This window comes from Gymnodraco acuticeps, unplaced genomic scaffold (genome assembly GCF_902827175.1).
Source record: "Gymnodraco acuticeps unplaced genomic scaffold, fGymAcu1.1, whole genome shotgun sequence".
Classification (NCBI taxonomy): Eukaryota; Metazoa; Chordata; class Actinopteri; order Perciformes; family Bathydraconidae; genus Gymnodraco; species Gymnodraco acuticeps.
This window is the reverse complement of record NW_022992285.1, coordinates 14315-24282: the sequence shown is the minus strand read 5'-3', so window position 1 is coordinate 24282 and position 9968 is coordinate 14315. Positions and strand designations below refer to the sequence as shown.

Below are 9968 nucleotides of genomic sequence, written 5' to 3'. Positions count from 1 at the left end.
CCTTATCAGGCCAAATGGCTTCACAATTTGCCTGTAAGTCACCCATTCATACACCTATGACAGCGAGCTACAGTGTTGTGTTTGTGGCCTATTTGGAAGCTAGGAATTATACACATTTCAATATTGTATTTACAAACTGCATCCAACAAATCCTACTTTTATGCTTGAGTAGGCTACTTATTATGTTTTTTATTCTCTATAGACAAGTGAAATCAAGGACACATGAAGGCTCTGGCCTTGTTTTCCTACTAAATCAACTCATCTCATTTAGTTGCATTTTGATCTGAATAAAAAACAGCCTAAGCAAAATAGTTTTAAACAGCAAGCCAAAATAAATGGATTGGCAATAATCACCTGCGGGGGGGCCGAGATCTTGATTGACTGACGTACACTAAGCCTTGCAGTATAACAAAGGAGCCCCATGTCATAGAGCAAAGTGCTCAGACTGTTTGTGTGTGGTAATTGGTCCTAGAGAGAGATAAATCCCAGAGGCTGAGCTGCAGGACACTCAAAGCCCCTCAAGTCCAGCTCTTTTCAGCTCTATACATATTGAACAGTGGAGTCAGGGACTAAGAAGATTATCAAAATGGGATGAAGAGGCCATAAGAGCCTTTGTGGCCTCAGTGCACAGTGAAAGTTGCTACAGCACTCTCAAGCTCTTAAACAGCTTGACCTTAAAAGCTATGTTTATGAGCTCTCAAAGAAAAAAAGCTGTGAAATGAGAAGGAAATCATAAATAGAAATCACAATTCATAAAATGGGAAAACAACAACACACAAAAAGGAAGGTACAAATATGTTGTCAGAGAAACAATGTAATTGCCAGAAGCAGCTGTGTGTGTGTGTGTGTGTGTGTGTGTGTGTGTGTGTGTGTGTGTGTGTGTGTGTGCGTGCGCGCTGTGTGTGCGTGGTGTGCTTGTGTGTGTGTGTGCGTGTGTGTGTGTGTGTGTGTGTGTGTGTGTGTGTGTGTGTGTGTGTGTGTGTGTGTGTGTGTGTGTGTGTGTGTGTGTGTGTGTGTGTGTGTGTGTGGTTAGAGCGACTGAAGCATTGAAATGACATGAAGAGTTATTTGGGCTGTAATGAAGCTGCTTAATGAAATCAGTGCCCTTGAAAGTTCTTCATCAATTTCAGCTCCCTTGCTCACTTGCTCGCACTCCACCATTCCAGCCTGTCAGCTAATCCACGTGCACGACACAATATTAATTAAACACAGCGTTTCCTGAAGTACTTAAGTGAAGCGCTATCATTGATAATGAGCAGGTTTAAAGGAGTCACATCCCTCCAAAATTACTTTTTAAACCGGCCTTATTAAGCAGAAAATGAGGCCCAAATCAGCCTACAAGCTCCTCATTAAAAGCCACTGATCCTTGGCCACGTGCATGTTCCAATGGTTTTAATTAGGCTAGCTCGAGAACGTCGGCGACAGGAAGTGCCATTAATCTTGTCTTTTCATTCAGAGAGTGGGGGGGGTTCAGCATGTTGCAGCCTGGTGCCTAAAAATGCCACAACATAATGAAAATGGGAAAATCAGCTGACATAGTTCGAATTGTTCTTCTATTTGTGTAGATTCAGAGTTTTAAACGTCCCTTTTGTTAGGTCATTTACCATCACCTTGACGTTACTGGCCAGTCTTTTTATTCAAGTGCGTTATTAGTCTCACTCACACACCAATCACACACACAAACAGGACAAAATGTGTCTTCATTTTCTGTGTGTGTGTGTGTTTATGAGTCACACTTGCTGTAGAGAGGATGGTCCCGGCTCTGCCTGTCACACCTTCTCCGCATGGAGGATTATGGATGGCCAATTACATCGCTTTTGTCATTAATTAATGAGGATAACGAGCTCTCCCTGCTCCCCACTAAACCATGGTGCTCCTCAGCTGGTACTGAACAGGGAGAGGGGTGCTGGGCCGTGTGTGTGCGTGTGTGTGTATGTGTGTGTGTGTGTGTGTGTGTGTGTGTGTGTGTGTGTGTGTGTGTGTGTGTGTGTGTGTGTGTGTGTGTGTGTGTGTGTGTGTGTGTGTGTGACAGAGAGGGAGAACAGAATACAGAGTTGTCTGTACAAAAGGCTGAACAGAGAGATGATTGTTGACCCCAGGGCTTTGCATGTACATTTGTCCAGCGAGTTGAGGTGTGTTTGCGTGTAAGTGTGTGTGAGTGTTTGCTCACCACCAGTCCTCTATCTGTGGGGGCCATTACAGAGATTAGGCAGTGCTAAAGTAACGGATGCCCCCGATTGTCAGCTCGTATCCTCTGTCAAGACAACAAGCTAAAAGGGAGAAGAATGAGAGTGATGGTAAAGGGGGAGGGATAGTGGAGGGAGGACAAATATTGAGGCATGTTAGCAGGAGAAAAGAGAAAAGGGAAAATAGAGGCTTTAACAAAAAAAAGAAGGAATTCTTGAAAACAAAACTGGGACGTCATGGGATCTAGCTCCAGAGTGGCAAAGAGCACCTATGCGAGATGGTGAGCCAACGAGGCCCTGAACAGGACATCATATTCAACAACCCTCCTCCGTTCCCGCTCCCTCCCACCAGGCCCAATTTGGCCCCTGCCACACTGTCTGGGTTTAGCATGCGTGGTGTCAGGTGCCTTGTGGCGATAGGCAAAACGCTTTGCCTGACTGCCATGTTTCGAGGGTTTGCGTCAATATGAGCACAAAACACAGGCTCACACAAACACAATGCACTAACACACAGACACATGCAAACAGACGTGCTCCTCTCCACCCCCCTTTAGACGTCCGATTAACGAAATGAAGGGCCCCGGCCCATCCTGCTGCACTTGCAGCAACGTCGCCCCGAATCACATGGCTCCTCGGAACCAACTGACTCACCCGCTCATCGCTTCCGACAAGGCGGGGCTGCGAGGGACGACAGAGTGTGATGTCATCGTGGAGCAGAGAAGTTGGGGGGGGGGGGGGGGTCATTGGGTGGTGGGTGGGCGGGGGGTCCTTGCAGTGCCACCGCCGGCACACACTGAGGCACCGTCTCTTCTTTCACATCCTAAACTCTACTTCTACCATCCCACATGCACACTTGTTTAACTTCATGTTTATCCCACCTCCTCACCTCTCTGCTTAGTCATGAACCTGCCAGAATACACCAAATCTTCCGTGTCACTTGGCCTGTAAAGCCACAACTATGCTTCTGTAAGCAAATTTAGAAAAAAAATACAAATCTAATGTTTTATAAACCTCCTTTATCCCCCGTTGTAAGCATAATCAGAGCTGAAGCATGCTCATTCTCCTTCAAGGCCTCTGTTGTTAGTACAGTCTGTGCAGGGCTGTGTGTGTGAGATGAAGTGCAACAATGTGCACCAGACACATGAGCTTGCACATGGAGAGAACTTAATTAGAGAAAACAGCGCTGTCACATGCATTAGGCAGAGGTACACACTTAAGGGCATATGGTTTTAGTACTATACCATCGGGTTGGAGAAAAGCACACAAACATACCTCAGAGCTCCGAGCCATGCTAATGAAATCACTCCCTTTCTATCCCACTGAGAGCAAACACAAATGTTTACAGACATCACACAGTCTGTCCGCACTCTGCACCACACTGGGCTGTCGTGAGAGAGGTGGTGCACTGACTGTAGTGCTGTGTGTGTGTCTGCATAAACACACTGTCAAAAACAGACAAACGGTAAGAATAAGCAGCATGATTTTCTTTGTTATACTGTTTCTATATATTGTTTATTTCATCCTATTTAGTCTTAATCTTTTTAGCATTTATAACCAGTAGGCCTTTATAAACATTACATTTTAAATCACACTATAACGTAACTGAAGTGTTATATTTGTCAACAACTATGACTCCTGAGTGATAATGAATTGCAATTTAATGAAAAGCAGTTGTGTAAAACATGTCCTTGCAGGAGAAGTGGTCATTGTTATAACAAATACTGTACATTAATCATTCTAACAAATGTCCTTATCTCTGAAACACCTACAAAAGTGGGTTGGCAGTTTAAACTACAAGAATTATTTGGTGTTTTTTAAAACCGTTCATGGAACAAATGCAAGCAACAGTGTGACAATAACATGACATTATAAATGCAGATATAACTATGACCGTCTTCAATACTCCACATGGATGAAATTGTATTTTTTGTGAGAATGCAGGTCAAAATGTGTCTTGGTTCAACAATTCAATTAGATGCTATTGAGGGTTTGTCATTAGGATATTTTAATTGTGAAAATGTTTCTTACTCTGGGAATTGTATCGCATTTATTTATATCATAATTTTCAAGACGTATTTTTAATTACTGCAGCGTTTAAGTGATTTGGACATGCTCACTTGGTGTTTTTATTTGTATATATCTTGACGCACATGGCAGACTTTCTGCAGGGGCATGCCCAGGGCATATTGAGGCATTGAACTGTTTGCTTTGTGGCATCCAAAAATGTATGTGTTTGTTCAATTATTATTGTATCGCTTAAAGCAACTTCTTGTATGCTTGTTTCAGTCTGTAATGCAATATTATTGCTTGGTATAACAAATTAATATGTTTCTGGGCATTTTCATTTATCAAAACACTTAAATTAAATGTATCTGCTGTTGTGATTCAGACAAAAATATGCGACAAATTCTGTATTCATTAAGAAAAAGAAAAATGTAAGCACTGTAAGTACCTTTCTCTACCATCAAATAAAAAAAACACTCACACCTATTTAATGACATTGTTTCAATACTCTGCAGGCGTTCATCTCGGGAATGCAAAATATACAAAGAAACTGAGCTGACACATCCCTAAACTACATAATTATCTCATTACGGGGAAAGATGAAGATGATTTGTAGGCTAAAGGGTCAGGAAACACCAACATGTGACCAGTAGAATCACAAATCTGTCTTAATGTATAGATTCAGCCTATGCCAAATGACACAGTGCCACCATGTACTCTGATGGCCATTAAGATAATAAGGTGACACAATAAAATGTATATTTCAGCAGCTTGACATTAGAGGCCAACAGGGAGGGAAAGTGACCACCCAACCGTCCGTGCAAAAAGGCAACCACCTCATTTATGGCAATTAGGATGCGCGGAGACTGATGGAGCGCAAGGCCCTCACATCATCAGCAGCATTTGTCACATTTCATCCCCGCTGCCCTGAATGTCTCGTGGGGCCTCAAACAAGACATGTGTCATCAGAGGGCCAATTTAAGATGCCATGGGTGGCCTGCTGTTGTGACATACAGCTAAATTGTAAGAGAGAGACTGGGTGGATCACTTAGTCACTCTCTGACTAGCATAAATAGGCTGGCCTGATCTACATGTTGGCTCTTATGTATTCAAAACATGTGTAAAGAATTAAATAAATGTAGGCTAATAGAAGAGGAGCCCAAATGAGATTGATAGCAATGTGTTATTTGTGTCCATTAAAAACTATTATAAAAGACAGATGATTTTAATGACAAAACTTTGTGGAGCGAGCGTGAAAGGGATAACATGTTTGCTGATTTGAGAATTGTATGTATATCATCTGATTCAGTACTTTGTGAATTCTATTTAAAAAAATAATTTCCACTTCCACGGTGTTAATTTGCAGGTTATACAAACATTAGAAGAAATGCTTTCCGTTATCAAGCCAGGTATTTTTATTTCAAAATCCTGAATTTAAAGTTTCTAAAAAAAGAGCAACAAAATAGCACCAACATCCTCCAAGACCATCATGGACACATAGACCAAGAAAGTGTCCAGGTAAAGGTTGCTAAAAAAAAATGTTTTCACAATTAGGACACCAAAATCACACAGAGATATGTTTTCAGAAATAAAAACCACTACAACTCGTTTCTAAATGCATCCACTCACAAGTCAAAACCTGCACAATAAAAGTGGCCCTGTAACGTTCACTGCATTAACTCGAGCAGGAAGACAGGAGCTGAAATCGTGTTAATAGCTGTCCACCATGTAAGAGCCCGCCAAGGAAGCCTGCATCACCGAAATACCCAGAGACAGGTCCTGGGTGCCCGGGGCGACTCTTGCGCCCTTCCCCTCAGCGCCACCGACCCACTGCGTGCCAAACGGGCCCCACCAGCCCGTCTGAGCTCGGGTAGACCCAGCGCCTCGTGTCAGAGACATCTCATGCACAAAAGGAAAGTTGCCAACTCATTTTGGGAGGGACACTCAGAGGGTGAGAACTGGAAATCAATTTGGCGATGTGAGAGGTGACTGTTTAATATTCAGATTTTTTTTTTGTATCGGTCCTCGGCTGCAATTTACGGTTAATTGTCATAGTTTACCTTTTTTCAAACACAGCCATTTTACATGATATGCGTTAAAAGTGTATCAAGGACTCTCATTACGTTATATACACACCATAACTACAAGCAACATGACTTTTGAAATCACAATTTAAATTAGCCTAATGTAAATAATAATGTAGCCTATGTCATTTTTTAAAGTGGTCCTTATAGTGTAGCCTTTATACGTTATTTAATGTGTTCTCAATGTAAAAAGAAGCTGATAAATTGTTGTTGAAATGAAGCAAACCGGGTCAAAGCATAGATATGTGTTTTAATTATAAAGACATATAAACAATATATGAAATCCATGTTGCAACACAACCAAAAACGCTTCTTCAATGAATAGGCTGTAGTTATAGCTATAAACATTAGAATAGCCAGGCTTGGAGCATTTGATTTTTCACAGTTGTACAATCATGTGAGATGTGCAATAATTTAAAACAATACAAAACAAACAAACGTGTCAAACACATCGTTTCATCCAATATCACATTGTTCCTTCACATAGCATCAGTACGAGGGCAGTCCTTTCATAATTGCTGTAACCTATTACATAAAGGTCGAGATTAGGTCGCATATCTTGGCATTTCCACATTTCATGTTGTTTTTGTTGAATGTTGCATAGATTACAAATACAAGCTGATAACTTAATCTTCCTATAATGTACATCAACTCATAATTTGACATGGCCTGTAGTGTTTGTAAAGTACGAGCGAGAAAGTCACTTCATCTTTTAAGTAGGCCCAAACTGTTCATTTGTAGCGTTTGTTAAATCTGAATGTAACGTTGCAATATAATTACTTAACCATATTTCAAGATTATGCATTAGACTAAACTTATTTAACTTTCCACAGAATACAAAAAAAAATAGTGGGAGAAAAACCGACATGGGTGCAGTAAAGGTAAAAGTTCAGGAAAGAGAATTAAAGCAGATCAAGGCTTGTCGTTGCAATGTTTGAAGAGACTCGACGGTGTCCCGGAATAAGTGGTGCACTTTTCGGCATGGGTGGCAAGAGCAGAGCCCGAAAATGGGTAGACAGCAGCACCCTGTCCAAAGGGTGCCAGGGCGGTTGGGACAGGTGACGTTATGGTCTGTCCCTGGTTCAGGTACGCAACCAGCCGCCTCATCTCCTCCAGGGCCTGAGCCTGCATCAGGATATAGTTCTTGGCCAGGAGGAGAGTGGCTATTTTGGAGAGTTTTCTCACCGAGGGGCTGTGGGCGTAGGGGATGACAGCGCGCAGGCCATCCAGTGCGTCGTTCAGGTCATGCATCCTCCTCCTCTCCCGGGCGTTGATGCTGAGCCGCAGGGACCGCTGCTCCTTGGACTTTTTGCCGAGGGGCCCCCCGGATTTATCGTCCCCAAATGGCGAGCCTCTCTTCCGCGACTCAAGTGAATCGAAGCCGTCCTCGTCGTCGCTCGTGTGCTCTCCGCCGCTCTCGTTGGACTTCGCGGTCTGCCCGGAGAGGAAGTCGGTGGCCGGTGTGAGAGGGAACCGTCCGGGACTCCCCGCGATTGTGCCGGGGCCGAACCCGAAGGCTGATTGGCCGTAGCGCTGCGTCAGGTCGAGGAGCGCGTCGTTGCTGATGGACTTGAGCAGGTTCTCTTCGCTGACATTCATTTTCTCTTCCAGAGCAGTTTCTGACCAGGAAAAGTCTACTCTTCCGCTTGTTTCTCTATCCTAACTCTTGTTTTGAAAACTGTATTCTGTACTCACGTAGTTCTTTCCAAGAGTTGCGGTTTTCTAGGAGTTTCTCTCTTCTCACTCCTTTCCTCTGTCAGTGTAGTGACTCTTCAAGAAAGAGGCTGTGAATCTGAAGCTCTACAAGCTTTCACCTCCTCTGTACTCTGCGCTCCCCCCTCGCTGCGCGCAGAGCCCACGTTCAACAACACTTCTCTAATTGTGCTCGGTGAGATCGGAGCGCTCGTGTCCCCCTCGTACGGTCGGTTTCCTCTCGCGCTTCTTTCGTGCCCTCCCTCGCCTTGGGCAGATTGTGACTCGCGCTCTGCCCTGCTCGCAAGTTAGTAGCACGAGGCCCGCCGGGATTATCCACCCGTCCAATCAGGGGGGCGTTTTAATTAACTCGGGAAGAGGGCGAGTCTACTCCCAATTTCAGTCATAATGTGATAATTGCAACACAAACTGACACGCTGCCCAGCCACACTGTACAACCGATTTCAATCTGTTTTTTTGTGGTTATTTTGATAAACTCAAAGTTAATTGATATTCTTACTAGAAAATGAACAGGTTACAAACAACATGAGCTCTGTGCAAGCCCTTATGTGGCAGTATCATACAGGTGGATAGTGATGTTTGAAGATGTCTGTCTACATTATACATAGGTTAAAGTGAAGGAGCAGGAAACTGAGAGTAAGTAAGGACTTTTTGACATCCAGGTTCTGTTCTTTCTTATCCAGTCTAAAATATTGGCTTTGGAAAGTCAGTGCCACCATGTATACTGCAGTCATGGACAAGATGGCAGTGAGATGGCAGGCTGTAGTTTTCCAGCCTGCTCTGAACAGATCAACAAGCTTTTATTGGAGGAAATGCATTCACCTTGCATGCCAGCAGATTCAGCACAGAAACAGGTAATGTGGCATATCACTCTGGCCAGTCAGAAATCAGTTAGACAAAAAGCTTTGTTGTCTGTGTTCATTGAGACATATCTCATAAACATAATGAGCTGCTATTAATGCATTTTAATGAGACACTATTATAGGTTTCCCCCAGGCTTTTGTACATACAAATTAGTGATGCCAAAGGTGATACAGGGTGTAAAGCAAACTCGACTGAACTTACTATTTTGTAAATACATCGCTTAATATGCGTAAGATTAGAGAATCAGTCATTTGTATTATAAGAATCCAAAAAGGACATAGTATAGTATGATAGCATATTATATATATATATATACATACATATTCTTTGCATTAAAGGTCTATTGAGGCTGAGAAGGTGTTCTAAGTAATAACCTTAATAGACTACTGGACACTACTACTACCTACTGGACACTCTGTGTCTAGTAGAGTTACACTTGGATGTCTGTCCAGCAGATGTTTTTATGTGATTTTCATCAAATGGTATTTAATATTTAAAGCAGTGTATGCATAGCAACGTTTATTGTGAAAGTTAAATAAGGTTGTATCTTATCTAATGAGGTTTTATGTGTGATCAACCTGAACAATCTACAGCTTGATGGGACAAACTGTATGTGGCTTCCTGCTAGCTCAGATCTCTGCAGATTGTATGCAATATTGGGGAAAATGTTAGATGATAGTGCCACCTTGTGGATCTGAGGTGAACAGTTACTAACATTAACCTTTTTTTTATTTTGTATAATTGTGTTCCACTTGATGGTCGTTTTCGAGGCTGTGTGTAGTCCCACTTAAAGTCAAGACTCAAGGCTTTTATTGTCATTTGTACATACAGTGTAGTTATGTCAATCTTAGGTCACAGGCTCCTCCAACAGAACAATCTGAGAATCAAGTGATCACAACTTGAACGCCAATCATGGTGAAATATTCAAAAAGTGTGATGTAAACAGCTAACAGCTATAACTTAACATAATATTATGCAAATCGATGCTGTTTTGTATACATCCAAACCACATCAACATACACTATTATTCAAAATTGTGCATATTAATGTCTATAGTGCTGATTATATAAATATCTCGGAAATACATTTTAGTGAGTGTAGTCTGGTTTTGACAATG

At 42.4% G+C, this 9968-nt stretch overlaps 1 protein-coding gene across 1 annotated transcript; it reads right to left on the bottom strand.

Moving 5' to 3' along the window:
* Window positions 1–6504: 6504 nt before the first annotated feature.
* On the bottom strand, window positions 6505–8299 carry bhlhe23 (basic helix-loop-helix family, member e23). Its single transcript, XM_034207565.1, has one exon. The coding sequence runs from the start codon at window positions 7871–7873 to the stop codon at window positions 7187–7189; it is 687 nt and encodes a 228-aa protein (XP_034063456.1). The 5' UTR covers window positions 7874–8299; the 3' UTR covers window positions 6505–7186.
* Window positions 8300–9968: the final 1669 nt, after the last annotated feature.

What these genes read in the sequence shown, in the direction of transcription:
- bhlhe23 (XM_034207565.1), bottom strand. Translation starts at nt 7,873, where the DNA reads ATGAATGTCAGCGAAGAGAACCTGCTCAAGTCCATCAGCAACGACGCG.